The sequence below is a fragment of the Pinus tabuliformis genome, chromosome 8 (assembly GCF_031772625.1).
Source record: "Pinus tabuliformis cultivar Carrire ecotype Pingquan chromosome 8, CPIR1, whole genome shotgun sequence".
Taxonomy (NCBI): Eukaryota; Viridiplantae; Streptophyta; class Pinopsida; order Pinales; family Pinaceae; genus Pinus; species Pinus tabuliformis.
In genome coordinates, this window is record NC_142294.1 from 1655090841 (window position 1) to 1655116766 (window position 25926).

The following is a 25926-nucleotide window of genomic DNA, read 5'->3' on the forward strand; positions in this document are numbered from 1 at the left end:
TTGGACCGTCAGATCAAGCTGGTGGACCATCAGATTGGATGGTCTAGATTGCACGGATCTGATGGTCCAGATTCTTTAAATCTTACGGCTGAGATGTCAGATCTGTTGGCCACTTGGCATGACATGGACCCTCAGATTTGGTAGACTCACACCCCTCAGATCTGGCCAGTGGATGAGCACCACTTGGCAGCAGTTGGACCGTCAGATCAAGCAGGTGGATTCTCACGATCACTGTTTCAACGAGGATGATGCAATTTACAATTCCACGGCAGCGGCCATTGGCAGCAAAACCATCCTAGCTAGTCCGAAATGCCTGCCGATTCCGTCATGGTCGTAACAGCCGACCAGCAGGTGCCCCTGCCCAACGATTCAGAGGGCAATGCGGCGATCGACATCGACCAAGGGACGTGAAACTCCGCCTTCTTCGACCAAGGGACGTCAACGACTTCTGTTAGAACCTCGACAAAATCTCCATCGACATACCGCCAAGGTCGGCAATTTTTCTTTCTCCCAGTCGGTATTAAATAGAGACTACAAAATATGATGAAATATATTAAATACACACAAAATATTGTGAGAATTACAAAAGATAGATAAAATATCATATCCAAAATCTTAAACAAAGATAAAAAATTCTTAGGAATAATCTTATGCACCCAAAGATACATTTTATTCAAAAACCAAAAGTCATAAACCCTAAACCGGTAATGAGGGAGAAGAACCACAACGTTTGCAATGAGAAAGAACAAAATATATATGGATTTTGCACCAAAAGTAAACTCACCTCCACTTTTGCCTCTACACTCCACTATAATCTCTCTAACAAAGATATTTCAATAGTTTTAATGATGATCCTCCATGTTTCTTTATCTAGATTGCATTGCACATATAATTAGTTGATGAACCTCCATGTTTTCTATCTACCTTGCATTGCACTTATAATTAGATGAATGAACAATATTGTAAGATACCTCTATACCACTGCAATCTTCACTGCTACCCACTACACATGAAATCTTGGTTTTAGGACCTGCATTAATCTCCCATCCACTAAAGCAAATAAAAACCAAACCACAAAATATTATACGATCAAATATTATGAGAAATCTTATTAAGGCATCCAAATTCTCATGAGAATATTAGATAGGTAGGAAAAGATAGTACAAGAAATCTTAAACAAATAGCAAAAATATTATGTAGAATTAAGTGCATTTTATTTAAAGACCAAAATCACAAACCCTAAAATCTAAAGAATAACTTTAAATTTGAAATGACTAAAATTTCATAGCATAACATCCAGGGTTTACACCAGACAAAAACTCACCATCTGCCTCTGCCTCTACTACATTAGAAAAAAAACAAAGTATTAAAAAATAAGCCCAAAAAATCTTATGAGAAATACTAAATACACACTAAGTATCTTACTACAAATATAAAACAAACGCCAAATTATCCTAGTAGAAATCCTACTAGTAATCTAATGCAAATATGACATATCTCAACGGACAAGGCTACATAAGAGTCCTGGGTGAAATTGGCAGAACAGATAGTCCAGTTATGGCATCCAAGCCAGATATAGAGTCTACTTTGGCAATAGAGGGCCATTTACCAAATTGACAGCAAACCAATACAATAATATAAAAGTTAAAAATATGGAAATTTAATAATAACAATAATCACTATCCTTCGTAAAATTGAAAAATAATAACACCATGTCCAAATTTTTCCACCACCAAAAAGGGTATTATTTCCATAAAATCCAAATTGAAAATTTCAAACCCTGCCATGTTTTCTTATTTGAAAGTCATATCACTAAACAGGTTATGCAAAGCAACCCAAGTTTTTCAAAACAAACACTACACCTAATTTACACGCAATGATGTGGCAAATTTGAATAGATGATGCTAGGTGCAAATCCTGGTTAAATTAGGGTGAATAGATCCCATCTCCTGCATCGAACGCATGTAAGGCAAAGTCCATTCTATTAACAAAGGTACCTGTCATCTAAAACAACTTACTTTTCTGAAGATATTCTACATAATTAGCAAACAACAAAACGACATCTCTTAACGGATGAGATTTTTTTAGACCAAATAATTATGTCTCTGAAACTTTGATTCATGAAATTGGAATCGTACTGGCTAATCAAGTTTTTTTTTTTTCAAAATTTTCACTTTAAAATTTATTGAAAATGATCTAATTAAACAATATTATTTGACATTATATAATTCTCTTTCAGGATAAACTACCAAGTTATAATGTATAATTGTCCTTTAGATAAACTGTTAAATGATGGCGATATGAAATTTAAATACTAAAGGAGAAAAAAACCTCAGCAAGACATTCTTAACTAGGGAAGGTTTTATTCAAAGTCAAAGTGTCATTGTCAAGGCCCATTTGGGCATTTGTATCAAAGGAAAATTTATTTTTTAGAAGTGTCTAGGTATGTTCTCCGGATCAAGTCATCCTTGAGACCACTGTTGCCTATGATAGGAAGCAATCCGAGTTCACATCCGTGTTTGAAGCAATCAAAGAATTCCAAGCTACTCTTTGTGGAATGGATGCAAGACTGTGTTAAAATTTTCTTTCATAATAACCGAGATACCATGACTATAATACAATCTGAAGTTTTGTTGTAGTTCTCTCCTATCTGACAGAGATCCGAAATAAGGCCATATGCAGTCACCACAACTAAACGAAGTTAAGAAATCAAGAAGGAAGATGTAACCTCATATCTTATAAAGATCTCTCAAATCAAAGATTCACTTCATGGACATGGAATCGGGTACTAGTGCGATAAATGCTCTACCTGTAGATTGGAACAGTTTTGTATCGAACTGTGATAAGTTTTGGTCACCATGCATTTAAGAAGAAACAAGATTGAAGGTCAAATATGACACAAACTCCTTGAAGAAATCTCAAGGAATTTGCATCCACATCATAACAGAGGTTCAATACTTTTGCTGCAAGAATGAGTAAATTGAAGAAAGGAAAGTTTTGTACGTGTAGCCGTTCCTACATCTTATTGAAGAATCTAGGGCAGTTAGCATTAGTAAGATTCTTCTTATACTCAATAACTTTTGGGGGATGTTTTTCATTTTCTTATAGCACGATCTTTTCTTTGACATTATTAGAGTGTTTCTTCTCTTTGACATTATTAGAGTGTGTCTTCATTAGTTCATCAAATAGCTTATCAAAACAAAGAGACAAGAACACAAGATATTTGGCATTCTGCCAGGGGCAAAACCTCTCCCTCTTGGAGAGGAAAACCGCACTAAATTCTTCTTATAGAGATTCCAATTGATGAATACCAAGACCTTAACCCTTGACCTAATATGCCCCTCCAAGACCAACACACCAATCCTCCTTTGTGTCGCTGTTGAGACCTAGGATCCAAATACTTTAAGCATGAAGCCCATGCTTTAAATAAATCATTTTATTTTATAAAAAAAACGTTTTTCTTTCTTTTGAAAAGTACAATAATAATTACATCATGTCATGAGCCAAATACAATTATGAAGACCGACACTAGTTACATTCTTCAACAAAATGAGAGGTTTTTAGGACCTACCTTAATTTCCATGAATGTACCAAATAGAATAAAATAGAAATCCCTATCCATAAAAGCAGATCGGGTACAACAACCAAAAATCATAATTCCTCAATAACAAATAAGGGAAGAGAACCATTGTATTGAAACAAGAAGATAGCCATGCAAGAACCAAAAGAAAACTCACCTTCCCCTTTGCACTCTCCTACACTTCTCCAAGTCTCTTTTATGCCAAAAAAACATTGCTACTCAACCTTCGGGTTCTTGCATTTAGATTGCATTTAATGAATAAGTAAATCCCAAATAATATAAGGTGCATTTAACTTAAATAAAAATATATCTTATTCTAAGACCAAAAATCATAAACTCTAAATTGGAGAGGGGTGTCCAAGTCTCTCTTATGCAAAAATATTTCAAAAGTTTCAACAGTGCTCCTCAACCTTCGGGTTCTTGCAATTAGATTGCATTTAATAAATAAGTAAATCCCAAATAATATAAGATGCATTTAACTTAAATAAAAGTACATCTTATTCTAAGACCAAAAATCATAAACCCTAAATTGGAGAGGAGTGTCCAAGTCTTTCTTTTGTAGAAATATTTCAAAAGTTTCAACACTGCTCCTCAACCTTCGAGTTCCTGCAATTAGATTTCATTTAATAAATAAGTAAATCCTAAATAATATAAGAAGCATTTAATTTAAATAAAAATACATCTTATTCTAAAACCAAAAATCATAAACCCTAAATTGGTGAGGAGAGTGGAGAACCATTAAATCTAAAGTAGAATGATTTCACAGTAGAAAATACATGAGTCTCACATCAAAAGATAACTCACCCTCTACCTTTGCTTCTATTTTTTCTATAGTACCCTCCATCTCTCTCACACAAAGTTATTCAATAGCTTCACCAATGCTCATTCACCTTTCTCACACTGTAGCGCATCTATATTTCAACGAACACACATGATATAATAATAATAAAGCAAGAAATGAATCAACGAACACACATGATATAATAATGAAGCAAGAAATGAATTAAATTAAAATAGGCATGAAACAATTCACCCATATATACCTCTCTTTCCTTTTCCCATAAAAAAGTAAATTCCCTTGTTACATACCTCGTTCTCCTTTGCCCATTACATACCTCGTTTTCCTTTCCGGTTGAACCAATAAAAAAATATTAAAAAATAAATAAATCAAAAGACAAAACAATTAAAAAAAATACTCACAAATAAGCATGGCCATGCTTACAAATGTAAATATTTAAAAGCCACAATAGTAAATAACGAAAGAAAAAAAAATAGCGAAAAACATCACCAACAATAATTAAAATAAAATTAATAGTAAAAAAAACAACACCAACAACAAAAATAATGAAAAGACAACACAAAATCATAAACCAAAGACAAACTTTGCTCCACAACTCCAAAACTATCAATGGCCAACCAAGGGAACCCTGCACACCAAAAAATAGAGAAGTATTAAATAGAGACTACAAAATATGATGAAATATATTAAATACACACAAAATATTGTGAGAATTACAAACGATAGATAAAATATCATATCCAAAATCTTAAACAAAGATAAAAAATTCTTAGGAATAATCTTATGCACCCAAAGATACATTTTATTCAAAAACCAAAAGTCATAAACCCTAAACCGGTAATGAGGGAGAAGAACCACAACGTTTGCAATGAGAAAGAACAAATTATATATGGATTTTGCACCAAAAGTAAACTCACCTCCACTTTTGCCTCTACACTCCACTATAATCTCTCTAACAAATATATTTCAATAGTTTTGATGATGATCCTCCATGTTTCTTTATCTAGATTGCATTGCACATATAATTAGTTGATGAACCTCCATGTTTTCTATCTACCTTGCATTGCACTTATAATTAGATGAATGAACAATATTGTAAGATACCTCTATACCACTGCAATCTTCACTGCTACCCACTACACATGAAATCTTGGTTTTAGGACTTGCATTAATCTCCCATCCACTAAAGCAAATAAAAACCAAACCACAAAATATTATACGATCAAATATTATGAGAAATTTTATTAAGGCATCCAAATTCTCATGAGAATATTAGATAGGTAGGAAAATATAGTACAATAAATCTTAAACAAATACCAAAAATATTATGGAGAATTAAGTGCATTTTATTTAAAGACCAAAATCACAAACCCTAAAATCTAAAGAATAACTTTAAATTTGAAATGACTACAATTTCATAGCATAACATCCGGGCTTTACACCAAACAAAAACTCACCATCTGCCTCTGCCTCTACTACATTAGAAAAAAAACAAAGTATTAAAAAATAAGCCCAAAAAATCTTATGAGAAATACTAAATACACACTAAGTATCTTACTACAAATATAAAACAAACGCCAAATTATCCTAGTAGAAATCCTACTAGTAATCTAATGCAAAAGCAAATACATCTTATAAAAACATGAAAAATCATAAACCCTAACTAGATAAGGAGGGAGGGGAGCCATTGTAATTGAAATAAGGAGACTTTGCACCAATCACATCGAATTTGCACCAAACAAATTCACCTCTCATATATATGTAAATAGGTAATAGCAAATCATATATGGATATTTGCACCAAAAGAGAACTCAACTCTACCTTTTCTCTCTATTGCAATCTCTCCTTCATGAGGATATTTTAGTACTTGAGCTAGATATCCTTTGCATTACATTGCATCAATAATTAGATAAATCACAAATAATGTAAGATGCCTTGAATTTACATAAAAATACATGGAATGATAAATATAGCCTCAACCTTCACCTTCACCCATTACGCTTACTGAATCAGGGGTCTTTAGGACCTACCTTAATTTCCCACTCGATATTTGCCCTTAATTTCCCACTTGATGTACCAAATAGACTAAAATAAAAATCCCTAAGCATAATATTATGAAAAGGAGATCTAGTGCAACACCAAAAATCATAGTTCTTGAATGAGAGAGGAAGGAAGAGAAACATTTCATTGAAACAAGAAGATAGCCATCCAAGAAACAAAAGAGAACTGAACTTCCCCCTTTGCACTCTCCTACACTTCTCCAAGACTCTCTTATGCAGAAATATTTCACAAGTTTCAACATTGCTCCTCGATTTTCGAGTTCCCGCATTTAGATTGCACTTAATAAATAAGTAAATTTCAAATAATATGAGATTCATTTGACATAAATAAAATAACATCTTATTCTAAGACCAAAAATCATAAACCCTAAACTAGTGAGGAGTGTCCAAGTCTCTCTTATGTAGAAGTATTTCAAAAGTTTCAACATTGCTCCTCAACCTTCATATTCCTGCATTTAGATTGCATTTAATAAATAAGTAAATCCCAAATCATATAAGAAACATATCACTTAAATAAAAGTACATCTTATTCTAAGACCAAAAGTCATAAACCCTAAATTGGTGAGGAGTGTCCAAGTCTTTGTTATCCAGAAATATTTCAAAAGTTTCAACATTGCTCCTCAACCTTCGGGTCACTGCATTTGGATTGCAATTAATAAATAAGTAAATCCCAAATAATATAAGATGCATTAAACTTGAATAAAAGTACATCTTATTTTAAGACCAAAAATCATAAACCCTAAATTGGTGAAGAGTGTCCAAGTCTCTTATGCAGAAATATTTCAAATTTTCAACATTGCTCCTCAAACTTCGGGTTCTTGCATTTAGATTGCATTCAATAAATTAGTAAAATCCCAAATCATATAAGAAGCATATCACTTAAATAAAAGTACATCTTATTTGTTAGGGTCCCACCCTAACCCCCTTATTTATGTAATGGGATCACGTCATAGTCAAGAGTCAATAAAGCCCATATTAATAATTGTAAGTGGTTAATCTGCAATTAATGACGGAACCACAGTTAGTTGCAAATGAGCCGTAGTATTAGATAGATGGTATTAATAAAACCCACGGTATTGGCCCGTGGTATTGCATGTATGAGTCATATATAAAGGATAGAGACTCCCTGCGAGGAGCATCGTGTCTTATTTTGTAGTCGAGCTCTGCTCTATTCGAGGTTGCCCCCTCGAAGAGGCAAATGAACATTACTCTCTGAATAATAAAATCATTGCTATTCTATGTTCTGGGTATCTTTTCTTCGCATATTCTGTATTTGGGTATCATTTTGCAGGTTAAGAGCATAACAAGTGGTATCAGAGCACTTTCCAGGGCCGGTGGGATCTCCATTTCTTAGCAAATTTTTTTTTTGGCTAGAGACGTGTTCCGACGTCTTTAAACCACGGGATCTATCGTTGAGCGCATAAACCTGTGGATTTGGGGAGGCATGCACGCAGGAAATACAAGAGGTGGTCACATCTGTTGGATTCCCTTGTAACCCCTGTGGGTACCCCTTCGAGTAGTAGCGCATTAGATAGAACCGCGCACGGATTGTCTTCCACGTACCCTCTGGGTATATTGGAAGCCCCCTAGGCTCCCTTGAAACCTCGCCATAGATAAACCGTCGGCCATCTTGTGGCTACAGTACACCGAGAACAGCACTCGGGGAGATTACTCGCCCGTACGATAGGGTAGTCGGGTTGTACGGCGAAGGGTACGGCCGATCCTCCTTAGTTAGAGCCCTGAAACATTGGGCCGAGTACTACTGCTAGACCCTTATGTATATTACGATCTGTAGCACCTGACACTCCTCAAGACCATAGTTCCCTTTTTCTATCAGGGGATCACACAACATCTCTTCCAGACCCGCTTGTGCAAAGGGGTGCAGCAGCAGCAGACATCAGTCCCGCAGTCTCAAGTTCGCAGATCAGCCATTCTGATCTATTAGATCCATCAAATCTGCAGAAGTAGTCTGCTCCGCCATCAGATCCACCATTCAGATCTCTCAGATCCACCAGATCGGAGTCGTTGTGAAGGGTTCCTATACCGGGGTATAATTTTCGCAGGACTTTTGGCCGCATTGACATTTTGAGGATTTGGCCACTGCAGTATTGATAAGGAAGGAGTAAAAAAAAAAAGTCCGAGATCTTCCAGGGCGCTTATTGGTGATCTAGCCCATCAGAATCAAGACGACGAGCTGAGCACGGTGGTACCATTCAATTATTAGTGAAAATTTTTAGGCAATCCCAAATTTTCATCAGGTTGGTGTATGGTAGAAACTAGAAACTAGAGCTCAAGCAATGGCCAATGAAAGGATGGACAAACTTGAAGAATCCATGCACACCCTCAGCCTTCAGCTTAACGGACTAAGTAGCCAGGTCACGCAACTCATCTCGAAGGACAAGGAACAAGCCCACGAGGAGGCGTATAATGGCAATGGATACAATGAGGGTGAGTCTAGCCACTCTCCTCACATCTGGCACACCCACCAACCACCCAGTCAGCGACCTCCCAAGTTGGATATGCATAAATTTGACAGTTCTCACCCGTCGGCATGGATAGCACAAATGGACCAGTATTTCAAACTGAATCGTATCTTAGATGATGCGACTTAGCTTATGTTGGGGAGAATGTACTTGGACAATGAAAGGTGGCAATGGTGGGAATGGCATCAACGTTGCCATGGACCTTTTAGGACTTGGACCCAATTTACAAAAGCTCTTCAAGGCCGCTTTGAACAGGAGGACTCTTTTTTGGGTCGTCTTACTAAGCTCCGACAGACTGGTACAGTGGATGAATATATTACAGGTTTTGAAGCCTTAGCCTTCCGCACTTGGGGTCTCTCAGATGCATTCTACATGGAATGTTTTATCAGCGGTCTTAAAGAAGCCATCAAAGCTCAAGTCCTACTGCACCATCCTCCCACATGGACAGAGGCTTGCAAGGTAGCTCGTAACGTGGAACGTGCATTAGTAGCCCAATACAGTCGCCCAAATTTCTCCGCTAAAGGTCGCCCCCCACAGGCTCACAACACGACTCTAACGCTTAAGGTCCAAAAGGTGTCACCTGCGGAAATGGCCGAAAGAAGAAAGCAAGGATTATGTTACTACTATGATGAAAAATAATCCCCAGGTCATAAATGCAAGGAGCCCAAATTTTTTCAAATAGATGCCACTGACTACAGCTCAACAGAGGAAGATCCACCACTTGAGGACCATGAGGCACTAGAAGAAGACAACCAACAGGACAATGTCCCTGACGAACTAGTTATTTCACTGCATGCGTTGGCAGGGGTTTCTTCCCCTCAAACTCTCAAAATCAGAGGTTTTATTAAAAATCGCCCAGTAGTAGTTTTGATTGATAGTGGAAGTACACATAATTTCATCCATCAAAAAGTCGCAGAAGCAGTGCATTGTTTTGTACGCGCAGTTTCTAACTTCCAAGTTCAAATTGTGGATGGAGGCACAATGAAATGTGAAGGCCGATGTGAAAATGTCAAACTTCAAATGGGGGATTATCAGTTGAAAACCCACATGTTTGCCATACACATGGGGGGTTGCGACATTGTCCTCGGCGCTGAATGGCTCCGCCCTCTTGGGCCAATCACAATGGATTTCCAGGAATTATATATGAGTTTTAAGCAGAACAACTACACACATACCCTCCGTGGACTCCAGGCGGGAGCCCCCTCTATCATCAGCTCGCATAGGATGGAAAAATTGTTAAAAAAGGGCAATCATGGAGTTGTAGCTTAATTTAATGCCATCCAGGCAGTTGAAACAAAGCCTCTGCCAATTCATCCTGAGATGCAACAGATTTTAAATAACCATATGCCGGTCTTTGACAAGCCTCATGAGCTTCCACCCTCGCGAGGGGAACATGATCATAGCATCACCTTGGTTCCAGGGGCCCAACCCCCAAATGTGTGCCCATACAGATATTCGTTCGCCTAAAAGAATGAAATAGAAAAAATCATCAAGGAACTTTTGGAAGCAGGTGTCATTCGTCCCAGCATTAGTCCTTATTCATCCCCAGTGGTCATTGTGCTCAAGAAAGATGGGGAGTGGCGGATGTGTCCCGACTTCAGGGCCCTAAATAAGTTGACAGTCAAAGATAAATTTCCCATCCCGGTGGTTGATGATTTGCTGGATGAACTCAATGGGGCTCAATTCTTCACTAAGTTGGATCTTTGCTCAGGCTACCACCAAATTCGCATGAAGGAAGTCGACATCCCCAACACTGCTTTCAGAACTCATGAAGGTCGTTATGAATTCCTGGTCATGCCATTTGGTCTTTGTAATGCCCCCTCTACTTTTTAGAGCCTTATGAACCACATTCTCAAACCATATCTTAGGAAATTTGTCCTTGTCTTCTTCGATGACATCCTCATCTATAGTTGCACTTGGGCCGCACATCTTCAGCATGTAGATCTACTCTTGCAACTGCTCCGCAAGCATAAATTATTTGTCAAGATGTCCAAGTGTTCATTTGGCATGGCAGAAGTAGAGTATTTGGGCCACATTGTGGGGCGTGAAGGTGTCAAGGTGGACCCCAAAAAGATCCAGGCAATGCAGGAATGGCCTCAACCTAAGACCTTGAAGAGCTTGAGAGGATTTTTGGGTCTCACAAGCTATTATCGTAAATTTGTCCGCAACTATGGTCACATAGCGAAGCCCCTCACCCAACTCCTAAAGAAAAATTCATTCTTCTGGAATGAGGAAGCACAACAGGCCTTTACAGCTCTAAAAAATGCCATGTGTTCCACTCCCGTCTTAGCAATCCCTGACTTCACCAAATCTTTTGTCATTGAATGTGATGCTTCGGGTACAGGTATTGGGGCAGTCTTAATGCAGGAAGGGCGACCGTTGGCCTTCACAAGCCAACAACTCAGTGGGAGGAATCTGGGCCAATCTACCTACGAGAAGGAAATGATGGCCATCTTAAATGCAGTCGAGACCTGGCGACCTTAATTATTGGGGCGACGTTTCCAAATCCGCACAGATCATCACAGTCTTAAATATTTTTTGGAGCAACGCCTATCCTCCCCACAACAAAATAAATGGCTAGCCAAAATGCTGGGATATGATTATGAGATCATTTACAAGAAAGGGAAAGACAATAGTGTAGCAGATGCATTATCTCACCAATTTGAGGAGGAAAGTACTCTGCTAGCAATTTCCATCCCCATTCCAGAATGGATTGAAGAGGCTCGCAGGGAATGGTTTTCACACCCCGGGCTCTCCCAACTCATTTCTCAACTGCAGGTAGATCTAAATTCCACCAAGGGCTACTTGTGGCAGGATGATATTCTTCGCTACAAGGACAGAGTCGTAATATCACCAACATCCACCCTCAAAAGTCGCATTTTGGCAAAATTGCACTCATCTCCCATTGCAGGACATTCGGGCTTTCGAAGACGTATGCTCGCACCAGAAGATCATTTTTTTGGACAGGCATGAAAAATGACATCCTTACTTTCGTAGCAGAATGTGATGTCTGTCAATGCCACAAAGGGGAAACCGTCAACACACCAGGCACATTACAACCATTGCCCATTCCGGCATCAATTTGGACGGAGGTTTCTATGGATTTCATTACAGGTCTTCCAAAGTTAGGGAACAAGTTAGTCATCATGGTGGTTGTGGACCGACTGTCAAAGTATGCTCATTTCTGCGCCCTACCCCACCCGTTTACACCAACTTTGGTTACTCAATCTTTCATGGATCAGATCTTCAAATTGCATGGCATGCCCACTTCTATTGTGTCCGACCGCGACCCGATCTTCACCAGTAATTTTTGGCAAGAACTCTTCAGAATACAAGGCACTCAACTCAAACTCAGTACTTCCTATCATCCGCAAATAGATGGTCAAACCGAAGCCGTCAACAAATGTCTAGAAACCTACCTTAGGTGTTTCACTTCAGAAAAGCAACACCTTTGGGTACAATGGTTACCTCTGACTGAATGGTGGTATAACACCAACTATCATGCCACCACCAAAATGACTCCCTATGAAGCAGTATATGGTCAACTCCCACCTTGACCTACTTCGTATCTCAAGGGATGCTCAAAAGTACAAGCAGTGGATCAACTCCTACAACACCGCGCAACCATGTTTGCCCATCTTCGAGAGAATCTTCATCAAGCTCAGAACCGCATGAAGCAACAGGTAGACCAACATCGCTCAGAGCACCAATTTCAAGAAGGGGATCAGGTCTTTTTACGGCTACAACCATATAAGCAAACATCACTCAAGGACAAGGGGTGTCAGAAACTCTCTCCCAAATTCTACGAACCATATCAAGTACTTCAGCGCATTGGAGAAGTGGCCTACAAGTTGGCCTTGCCACCTACTGCAAAAATCCATCCAGTTTTCCATGTCTCATGCCTCAAGAAAGTGATTGGGAACAATTGTAGAATTCAGACCAGTCTACCTGAATTGGACGAAGAAGGGTCCATCTGGCTTCAACCCAAACAGGTCCTAGACACACGAGACAAGCAACTGCGCGGCCGCATGATTAAGGAAGTCCTCGTCAAATGGAAAGACACCTCTCCGGAAGATGCAACTTGGAACCAGCTACTATTCTTCAGCAGTTTCCGCAGCTTCAGCCTTGAGGACAAGGCTCGTCTTAAGGGGGAGGGCATGTTAGGGTCCCACCCTAACCCCCTTATTTATGTAATGGGATCACGTCATAATCAAGAGTCAATAAAGCCCATATTAATAATTGTAAGTGGTTAATCCGCAATTAATGACGGAACCACAGTTAGTTGCAAATGGGCCGTAGTATTAGATAGATGGTATTAATAAAACCCACGATATTGGCCCGTGGTATTGCATGTATGAGTCATATATAAAGGATAGAGACTCCCTGCGAGGAGCATCGTGTCTTATTTTGTAGTTGAGCTCTGCTCTATTGGAGGTTGCCCCCTCGAAGAGGCAAGTGAACATTACTCTCTGAATAATAAAATCATTGCTATTCTGTGTTCTGGGTATCTTTTCTTCGCATATTCTGTATTTGGGTATCATTTTGCAGGTTAAGAGAATAAAATTATTCTAAGACCAAAAATCATAAACCCTAAAGTGGTGAGGAGTGTCAAGTCTCTATTATGCAATAATATTTCAAAAGTTTCAACATTTCTCCTCAACCTTCAAGTTCCTGCATTTAGATTGCATTTAATAAATAAGTAAATCCAAAATAATATAAGATGAATTTAACTTCAACACAAGTACATCTTATTCTAACACCAAACATCATAAACCCTAAAAAGGTGAGGAGGATGGGAAACCATTGTATAAAAACTGAGAGAATTTCATTGTAGAATATATAGTCTTGCAACAAAAGATAACTCACCCTCTACCTTTACTTCTAATTTTGTTATTGTGCCTCACGTCGCTCTCACGCAAAAATATTCAATAGCTTCACCACTGCTCATTCACATTTCTCAATCTATAGTGCATCTAAATTTCAACAAACACACATGATATAATGATAAAGCAACAAATGAATTAAATTAACATAGGCATGAAACCATATACTTATGTAGTAGATAAATGTGTAAATTCACCCATACATACCTTTCTTGCCTTCGCCCATAACATCATTCGTCTTTGCCCATTACACCTATGGACTCCACATTATCCTTGAACCACATTATATGTTGTTAAGGTATTTCTTAATTTTCTTTCCCCTTAAACCAATTAAATTATATGAAAAAAACAAAAATAAATAATAAATAAAAACACAACAATTAAAAAATGCTCACAAATTAGCATGGCCATGCTCACAAATGTAAAGATATAAAACCACAATGGTAAATAACCAAACAAAAAAAGACAAAAAAAGAATAGGAAAAAACATCACCAACAATAATTAAAATAAAATAACAATACTAAGAAAATTAAAAATTAAAACAATAAGAAAAAAGAATAAAAAACAACAACAAGAAAACAATTAACGAAAAGAAAACACAAAATGGCAAACAGAGACAGACTATGCTCCCAACTCCAAAGTTGTCCATGGCCTACCAAGGGAACCCTGCACACCAAAAATTGTCCATGGCCTACCAAGGGAACCCTACACACCAAAAAATAGTTGAAGTATTAAATAAAGACTAGAAAATATTATCAAATATATTAAACACACACAAAATATTGTAATAATTACAAAACAAAAATGAAATATCTTATCCAAAATGTTAAACAAATATTGAAAATCTCAGGAATAATCTTGTGCACCAGAAGATACATCTTATTAAAAAACAATAATTATAAACTCTAAACATGTAATGAGCAAGAAGAACCATAGTGTTTACAACAAGAAAGAACAAATTATATATAGATTTTGCAGCAAAAGTAAACTCACCCCCACTTTTGCCTCTGCACTCCACTATAATGTTTCTCTCACAAAGATACCCCAATAATTTTGCCGACTCCATGTTTCCTTATCTATATTGTATTGCACTTATTATTAGATGAATGACCAATACTGCAGGATACTACTATACCACCACAATCTTCACCGCTACCCACTACACATACGAAATCTTGGACCTTTAGGACTTGCATGAATCACCCATCCACTAAACCAAACAAAAACCAAACCATGAAATATTAAAAGATCAAATCTTATGAGAAATCTTTTTTAGACATCCAAATTCTCATGAGAATATTAGGTAGATAGTAAAAAATAGTACAAGAAATTTTAAACAAAGACCAAAAATATTTTGTAGAATTAAGTGCATTTTATTCAAAGACCAAAATCGCAAACCCTAAATACCTAAAGGAAAACTTCCTATTTGATATGACGACAATTTCATGGCATAGCGTACATGGGTTTCCCACCAAACAGAAACTCACCACTGCCTCTACCTCTACTAGAGTGGGTCCCAATCTTTCTCAAAGAGATATTTCAGAAGTTTCATAAAAAATCCTCCAACTTCTTTTAGCAACACTAAAGTGTATAACTTTAAACAAGTTAGCAGTGCTTACAAATGTAAAATATCAACATCGATAGCACATTAAAAACTAGACAACAACAATAACGGTAAAGATACAAATGACATTAGCAACTAACAAGAGAAAGAACAAAAAATGGAAACAAATAGAGAGAAATAGTGGAGGAAAACTATGATTTGCAACCCTAGAAAACATCCATTGGACAACAAAGAACATCCTACATGACAAATCATAAAGTATTAAAAAGAAATTCTAAATACAAATTAAGTATCTTACTACAAATATGAAACAACCGCCCAATTATCCAAGGATAATCTTATAAAACACAAAAAAATCCTACAAGTAATCTAATGAAAAAGCAAATACATCTTATGTGAACATGAAAAATCATAAATCCTAAGTAGATAAAGAGTGAGGGGAGCCATTTTAATTGAAACAAGGAGACTTCGTATCAATCACATCGAATTTGCACCAAAAGAATTCACCTCTCATATATATACATAGGTAATAGCAGATCATATATGGATATTTGCACCAAAAGAGAACTCAACTCTACGTTTTCCCTCTATTGTAACCTCTCCCTCACAAGGATATTTTAGTACTTTAGCTAAATATCCTTTGCACTACATTATCTGCATTACATTGCATCAATAATTAGATAAATAAGAAATAATGTAAGATGCCTTGAATTTACATAAACATACATGGAACAATACATATAACCTCAACCTTCACCTTCACCTTCACCCACTACACCTGCAGAATCAAGGGTCTTTAGAACCTATCTTAATTTTCCACTCAAATCTACCAAAAATCATAATTCCTCAATAATAGAGGAGAGGAGAGAACCATTGTATTGAAACAAGAATATAGCCATGTAAGAACCAAAAGAGAACTCACCTTCCCCCTTTGCATTCTCCTACACTTCTCCAAGTCACTCATATGCAAAAATATTTCAAAAGTTTACACTTCTCCAAGTCACTTTTATGCAAAAATATTTCAAAAGTTTCAACATTGGGCTGCAGCCTTTGGGTTCCTGCATTTAGACTACATTTAATAAATAAGTGAATCCCAAGTAATATAAGAAACATTTAACTTAAATAGAAGTACTTCTTATTTTAAGACTAAAATCATAAACCCTAAATTGGTGAGGAGTGTCCAAGTGTCTCTTATGCAAAAATATTTCAGAAGTTTCAACATTGCTCATAAACACTAAATTGGTGAGGAGTGTCCAAGTCTCTCTTAGCAAAAATATTTTGGAAGTTTCAACATTGCGCCTCAAACTTCGGGTTCCTGCATTTAGATTGCATTAAATAAATAAGTAAATCCCAATTCATATAAGATGCATTCAACTTAAAATAAAAGTGCATCTTATTCTAAGCCCAGAAATCATAAACCTTAAATTGATGAGGAGTGTCCAAGTCTCTCTTATGCAGAAATATTTCAAAAGTTTCAATATTTCTCCTCAACCAGGTTCCTGCATTTAGATCACATTTAATCAATAATTAATCTCAAATAATATAAAATGCATTCCCCTTAAACAAAAGTACATCTTATTCTAATACCAAAAATCATAAACCCTGATTGGTGAGGAGTGTGGAGAACCATTGAATCTAAACTAGAAAGATTTCACTATAGAACATAAATCAGTCTTGCACTGAACGATAACTCACCTTCTAACTTTTCTTCTACTTCTTTCCTCCTCAACCTTCATTTACCTATGTTAACGTAGATAAATAAGTAAATCCCCAATAATATAAAATGCATTTAACTTAAATACTAGTACATCTTATTTTAATACCAAAAATCATAAACCCTAAAACGATGAAGAGGATGGAAAACCATTGCATAAAAACTGAATGGATTTCACTATAGAATATATAGTCTTGAACCAAAAGATAACTCACTCTTTAGCTTTACTTCTACTTTTTTTATAGTGCCCAACATCTCTCTCACACAGATATTCAGTAACTTCACCAATGCTCATTCACCTTTCCCTATCTGTAGTGCATCTAAATTTCAACAAACACACATGATATAATGATAAAGCAACAAATGGCTTAAATTAAAATAGGCATGAAACCATATACTTATGTGTAGAAATTTTGAATAATATGACACATATTCAACAGAGATTATCCTGATCATACAATTTAAGCGGAACATGTATAATACATAATCTCCTCTACGTTGATCATCAAATTACAGAAGCAGAAACATCCACAGGCACACATAGAAGCATCAATCAAACTCATAAACACAGTATGTATCCCGGGGAAAGCATCTCGCTAAAAACCCCACACTATCTGTATATTATATTGATTGAATCATGTAACAATACAAAGCATAATACTTCTCACAAGTATCTCCACCTATTACACACAATACAGCTCAGATTTGATCTCCAAATCTCTCCCGCTGCTTGCCTGCCTCCACTGCTCAAACCTGCTCGAGAACTAATGAGAATTGCTTCCCAAACTCGATTTTACACTGCAAAATAGTCACCCACACTATGTTGGACGTGAGCAACAGCTATAATATCATGAAGATACGTGAGCAAACTCATTGGCATACTCAATCCTTTGATTGTGCAAATCATCATGCACAGCTATAGTCACAACTGATAGCAATCTGATCCTCTAACACCTGTCCCTGCTGAACTGAACATGCACTGACATGCAACTGAGTTAACTGATGTATTCTATAGTTGCATTATGAGTTAATAACTTGTGAATTAATTAATAACTAATTCACCCAACTCATCTTTAGTCTATTGATCAGTTAGACTAAATACAACCAGTTTAACAAAGCTAAACTGAACACAACTCCATCAACTGTACCTCCAGTCCACTAAACTCAACTCACTTGAGTTCTAACTGAAGTCATGCATGCAACAACTCAACTGACTCATAAGAAAAACGAATTTCCTTCTGACAGCTGCATGTGCCACTTCCGTAGCTCAAACTGAAATGCTCCAAGAGAATAAGATTAAGTTTATAGTCCAAATATTATTGTGAGATAATAATATTTGACTTTTCTATTTTTGACTTTGATCACTCACACTGTGATCACTCACACTGTAATCACTCACACTGTGATCACTCACACTTTCATCAAAAATAGAAGTCCATCTATTTTTCCCAACTTGATCAATCATCCATAGACATGATCCATATGTCTAAAAATAGACATAGTCTAAAAATAGACTTGCGCCAAAAATAGCCTGCGGGCCCACTTAGTGAAGGCGACTCTTTTCACTAAGCTCCATCATCTTGTTGCACTCTCAACAAGCATTTCTTGTTGCACACTTTTCAACACTCCCTCTCAACAAGAAAGGCTTCCTCTCAAACCCGATCCTGTAACTCTGGAATGTTCTCCATGCAACACATCTGGCTGGTCCACTTGCTCTGTCATCAAAGTCTCTGACTGCTATTGCCTCTGTCGACTGAAACTCTGCATCTCTGTGCTCTTCAGTATCTGACTACTCTAGCCTCTGTCACTTTGATCTCTGACTGCATCCGTGCTGCTGCTGGTTCTATCTCCCAGCATTGCATCCGCACTGCACCTCCCAACTGACCTCCCTGTTGGTATAGAAACATCCTCTAATGCTGAAGCTCTACCTGCTGCTGACAAGTGCTCCCTCTCTGACATCTGCGCTACTGCAACATCTCCATGCATCTCGCACCATTGCACACCTCTCTGTGCCACCTAACACTGTGCAAAACACTTGTGCCTCTCGCATTGCTACAGCCTGCTAGCTATGCGCTGTCCTAGGATTCCCTGCACTGTCGCTCTCTCTGCCGCTCCATCCGCATCTGTCTCTACCCAATCAGTCAGTTCCTGCTACTACACATCGGGGCTCCCGTAGCAAGGTCTCATCCAAGAGGTTGGGTACCTCAAGGATCTTGCCCCTCCTCCTTGGGACAATCAATCCACATCACCCCACCTCCTACCTGGAGGTATGGATGCATGCGATCCCTCAGCCCACCTGGCTTGAAGTTTCCCCCTACTGGAGGTCTCTGGATGAGTAGATGTCTCTACTCGATCTCCTCTCAGCTTCCCTTGTTGTGGCTGCTCCACAACCTCCTGAAGTTGCTGCACCAATCGTGGCTCCTCCACAATCGTCTGAGACTTCTTCTGGCTCTGCATGTTGAGAGGTAATATACGCTCCCTCTCAACCACCAAGTCTCCATCAGTTGCCTCACTGCTCAAGGCTTCGCATGCATCTTGAACCTCAAGAGCATACAGGTTCCTGACCCGTGAACCAATCTCATGACAACGAAAGCATCGCACCTTCGACTTGTCAACCTTCTTCCCATCACTGGAAGAACTGGGTTCGAAAAGAGAAACCTTCTCCTTCCCCTTCTTTGCCTTACTCGCTAAGGCACAGTTCTCCTCATCATGCATAGATGAAGAACTGTCTCTGGTGATCCGTCTAATCTCCTCCTGCATCAAATCCGACCATGGTCGTTCCCAATTTGGCAGTTTCTCCCTTCCATTCACCGAGTCATGGTAGCTATGCTAACTCTTAGGAAGGTCAAGGTGTCCTAGACTCACCATCCTCATCCGACAATCACCCCCAAATTTCCCAGCTCATCCCGGCATTAGGTGAACTTCGTGAGATACTGGGGCATACTGTCTCCATTCTCACACTGAATGTTTCTGAGTTTTATCTCTTGCTTTGGAATTAAATTCAAATTCCACCCGCACAAAACTCAACTGCTTCCGATCTAGAATTCGTGAGAACAAAATATTTCTCGTACAGAGATTGACTGTATGGGCTTTTACCGGATATTTCACCTTCCAAAGGAAGGATGAATCCAGAGGCTACCTGGCCCGATTACAGACTTTGCCTGAAGAAATAGAATGTAAACACTTCCTGAATAGTAGATCTGATGATCAATCCTCGTTTGATATCCTGTAAAAATCTCTTCTACAAATCAAGCTGCTCCGATACCATGTATAAACTTTTTCTACAATTATCTAGCTTGCTCTGATACCATGTAGAAATTTTGAATAATATGACACATATTCAACAGAGATTATCCTGATCATACAATTTAAGCGGAACATGTATAATACATAATCTCCTCTACGTTGATCATCAAATTACAGAAGCAGAAACATCCACAGGCACACATAGAAGCATCAATCAAACTCATAAACACAGTATGTATCCCGGGGAAAGCATCTCGCAAAAAACCCCACACTATCTGTATATTATATTGATTGAATCATGTAACAATACAAAGCATAATACTTCTCACAAGTATCTCCACCTGTTACACACAATACAGCTCAGATTTGATCTCCAAATCTCTCCCGCTGCTTGCCTGCCTCCACTGCTCAAACCTGCTCGAGAACTAATGAGAATTGCTTCCCAAACTCGATTTTACACTGCAAAATAGTCACCCACACTATGTTGGACGTGAGCAACAGCTATAATATCATGAAGATACGTGAGCAAACTCATTGGCATACTCAATCCTTTGATTGTGCAAATCATCATGCACAGCTATAGTCACAACTGATAGCAATCTGATCCTCTAACACCTGTCCCTGCTGAACTGAACATGCACTGACATGCAACTGAGTTAACTGATGTATTCTATAGTTGCATTATGAGTTAATAACTTGTGAATTAATTAATAACTAATTCACCCAACTCATCTTTAGTCTATTGATCAGTTAGACTAAATACAACCAGTTTAACAAAGCTAAACTGAACACAACTCCATCAACTGTACCTCCAGTCCACTAAACTCAACTCACTTGAGTTCTAACTGAAGTCATGCATGCAACAACTCAACTGACTCATAAGAAAAACGAATTTCCTTCTGACAGCTGCATGTGCCACTTCCGTAGCTCAAACTGAAGTGCTCCAAGAGAATAAGATTAAGTTTATAGTCCAAATATTATTGTGAGATAATAATATTTGACTTTTCTATTTTTGACTTTGATCACTCACACTGTGATCACTCACACTGTAATCACTCACACTGTGATCACTCACACTTTCATCAAAAATAGAAGTCCATCTATTTTTCCCAACTTGATCAATCATCCATAGACATGATCCATATGTCTAAAAATAGACATAGTCTAAAAATAGACTTGCGCCAAAAATAGCCTGCGGGCCCACTTAGTGAAGGCGACTCTTTTCACTAAGCTCCATCATCTTGTTGCACTCTCAACAAGCATTTCTTGTTGCACACTTTTCAACATTATGTGGTAGAGAAATGTGTAAATTCACCAATACACACCTTTTTTGCCTTGCCAATAAACAAGTAAATTCCCATGTTACATACCTCGTTCACCTTTTCCCATTACATCTATCAACTCCCCATTATCCTTGAACCCGCACTATATGCTATTAAGGTATTCCTTAATTTTCTTTTCCATTGAACCAAATAAAAAATATGAAAATAAATAAAAAAACACAACAATTAAAAAGGCTCACAAATTAGCATGGCCATGCTCACAAATGTAAAGATATAAAAGCCACAATGGTAAAAACAAAAAAAATAAGAACAATAACAAACAAATATCACCAACAATAATTAAAATAAGAAAATTCTAAATTCTAAAAAAAATAAGAAAAAGAACAAAACAACAACAAAATTAATGAAAATAAAACACAAAATGATAAACGAGAGATAGATTATACTCCACAACTCCAAAATTGTCCATGGCCAACCAAGGGAACCCTGCACAAAAAAAAAAAAATAGAGAAGTATTAAATAGAGACCAAAAAATATTATCAAATATATTAAATACACACAAAATATTGTGGGAATTACAAAACAAAGATAAAATATCTTATCCAAAATCTTAAATAAGGATAAAAAATCTTAGGAATAATCTTATGCACCAGAAGGTACATATAATTCAAAAACCAAAACTCATAAACCCTAAAAATGTAATGAGGAAGAAGAACCATAGTGTTTATGGTAAGAAAGAACAAATTATATATGGATTTTTCACCAAACGTAAAATCACCTCCACTTTTTCCTTTGCACTCCACTATAATGTCTCTCTGACAAAGATATTTCAATAGTTTTGACGATAATCCTCCATGTTTCTTAATCTACATTATCTACATGTTTCTTAATCTACATTGCATTGCACTTATAATTAGATGATGATCCTCCATGTTTCTTTATCTACATTTCATTGCACTATTTATTAGATGAATGACCAATACTATAAGATACCTCTATACCACCACAATTTCCACTGCTATCCACTTCACATATGAAATCTTGGACCTTTGGGACTTGCATTAATCACCCAATCACTAAACCAAACCATGAAATATTAAAAGATAAAATCTTATGATGAATATTTAAATTGTCCATGGCCAACCAAGGGAACCCTGCACACCAAAAAATTCTTATGCACCAAAAGATACATCTTATTCAAAACAATAAGTCATAAACCATAAACACGTACTTATTTCCTCCTCAACCTTCATTTACCTATGTTAACATAGATAAATATGTAAATCCCCAATAATATAAGATGCATTTAACTTAAATACTAGTACATCTTATTCTAACACCAAAAATCATAAACCCTAAAAAGGTGAAAAGGATGGAGAACCATTGTATAAAAACTGAATGGATTTCACTATAGAATATATAGTCTTGAACCAAAAGATAACTCACTCTTTACCTTTACTTCTACTTTTGCTATAGTGGTCAACATCTCTCTCACACAAAGATATTTAGCAACTTTACCCATGCTCATTCACCTTTCCCAATCTGTAGAACTTCTAAATTTCAACAAACACACATGATATAATGATAAAGCAACAAATGGCTTAAATTAAAATAGGCATGAAACCATATACTTATGTGGTAGAGAAATGTGTAAATTCACCAATACATACCTTTCTTGCCTTTGCCAATAAACAAGTAAATTCCCATGTTACATACCTCGTTCGCCTTTTCCCATTTCACCTATGGACTCTGCATTATCCTTGAACCCGCACTATATGCTGTTAACATATTCCTTAATTTTCTTTCCCATTGAACCAAATAAAAAATATGAAAAAAAACAAAAATAAATTAAAAAAACACAACAATAAAAAACTTCTCACAAGTTAGCATGGCCATGCTCACAAATGTAAAAATACTAAAGCCACAATGGTAAAAAACAAAAAAAAATAAAAATAATAACAAAAAACATCACAAACAATAATTAAAATAAGAAAATTTTAAATTTTAAAAAATAAGAAAAAGAACAAAACAACAACAAAATTAACAAAAATAAAACACATATTGACAAACTAGAGACAGACTATACTCCACAACTCCAAAATTGTCCATGGCCAACCAAGGGAACTCTGCACACCAAAAAAATAGAGAAGTATTAAATAGAGACTACAAAATATTATCAAATATATTAAATACACGCAAAATATTGTGGAAATTACGAAACAAAGATAAAATATTTTATCCAAAATCTTAAATAAGGATAAAAAATCTTAGGAATAATCTTATGCAGTAAAAGATACATATTATTGAAAAACCAAAACTCATAAAACCTAAACATGTAATGAGGAAGAAGAACCATAATGCTTACAACAATAAAGAACAAATTATATATGGTTTTGCATCAAACATTAAATCACCTCCACTTTTGCCTTTGCACTCCACTATGTCTCTCTGTCTCTCTGATAAAGATATTTCAATAGTTCTGACAATAATCCTCCATGTTTCTTAATTTACATTGCATTGCACTTATAATTAGATGATAATCCTCCATGTTTCTTTATCTACATTTCATTGCACTATTTATTAGATGAATGACCAATACTATAAGATACCCCTATACCACCGTAATTTTCACCGCTATTCACTTCACATATGAAATCTTGGATCTTTAGGACTTGCATTAATCACCCAATCACTAAACCAAACCATGAAATATTAAAAGTTCATAAAGTTCAAATCTTATGAGAAATCTTTAAATTGTCCATGCCCAACCCAGGGAACCCTGGATAGTAAAAATTAGAGAAGTATTATTTAGAGAACAGAAAATGTTATCAAATATATTAAAAACACACAAAATATTGTGAAAATTACAAAACAAAAATAAAATATCTAATCCAAAATCTTAAGCAAAGATTTTCACAAAACAAAAATAAAATATCTAATTCAAAATCTTAAGCAAAGATTGAAAATCTTGAGGATAATCTTATGCACCAAAAGATACATCTTATTCAAAAAAATAAAAGTCATAAACCATAAACAAGTACTTCTTTCCTCCTCAACCTTCATTGACCTGTGTTAATGTGGATAAATAAGTAAATCCCCAATAATATAAGATGATGAATTTAACTTAAATATGAGTACATCTTATTCTAACACCAAAATTCATAAACCCTAAAAAGGTGAAGATGATGGAAAACCATTTTATAAAAATTGAATGGATTTCACTATAAAATATATAGTCTTAATCAAAAGATAACTCACTCTTTACCTTTACTTCTACTTTTGTTATAGTGCCCAACATCTCTCTCACACAAAGATATTTAATAGCTTCACCAATGCTCATTCACCTTTCCCAATTTGTAGTGCATATAAATTTCAACAAACAAGCATGATATAATGATAAAGCAACAAATGGCTTAAATTAAAATAGGCGTGAAACCATATACTTATGTGGTAAAGAAATGTGTAAATTCACCAATACATACCTTTCTTGCCTTTGCCAATAAACAAGTAAATTCCCCTGTTACATACCTCGTTCGCCTTTTCCCATTACACCTATGGACTCCACATTATCCTTGAACCCACACTATATGTTGTTAAGGTATTCCTTAATTTTCTTTCCCATTGAACCAAATAAAAAATATGAAAAAAAAACAAAAATAAATAAAAAACACAACAATTAAAAAAATGCTCACAAATTAGCATGGCCATGCTCACAAATGTAAAGATATAAAAGCAACAATGGTAATAAAAATAATAATAATAATAATAAATAGTAACAAAAAACATCACAAACAATAATTAAAATAAGAAAAATTTAAATTTTAAAAATAAGAAAAAGAACCAAACAACAACAAAATTAACAAAAATAAAACACAAAATGACAAACTAGAGACAAACTATACTCCACAACTCCAAAATTGTCCATGGCCAACCAAGGGAACCCTGCACACCAAAAAATAGAGAAGTATTAAATAGAGACCACAAAATATTATCAAATATATTAAATATACACAAAAGATTGTGGGAATTACAAAACAAAGATAAAATATCTTATCCAAAATCTTAAATAAGGATAAAAAATCTTAGGAATAATCTTATGCAGTAAAAGATACATATTATTTAAAAACCAAATATCATAAACCCTAAACATATAATGAGGAAAAAGAACCATAGTGTTTACAACAAGAAAGAACAAATTATATATGGATTTTGCACCAAAAATTAAATCACCTCCACTTTTGCCTTTACACTCCACTATGTCTCTCCGACAAAAATATTTCAATAGTTTTGACAATAATCCTCCACGTTTCTTA

At 36.3% G+C, this 25926-nt stretch overlaps 1 protein-coding gene across 1 annotated transcript in view; it reads right to left on the minus strand.

Annotated features, from left to right (window-relative positions):
• Positions 1–299: 299 nt before the first annotated feature.
• LOC149242534 (F-box/kelch-repeat protein At2g44130-like) overlaps positions 300–25926 on the minus strand; it is a 92819-nt gene continuing 67192 nt past the window's right edge. Inside the window, exons 4-5 of the mRNA XM_089370869.1 lie at positions 925–1030; positions 300–531 (exon numbers count right to left, since the gene is read on the minus strand). Coding sequence (XP_089226995.1) covers positions 300–531; positions 925–1030 — 338 coding nt within the window. The remainder of the gene's footprint in view (positions 532–924; positions 1031–25926) is intronic.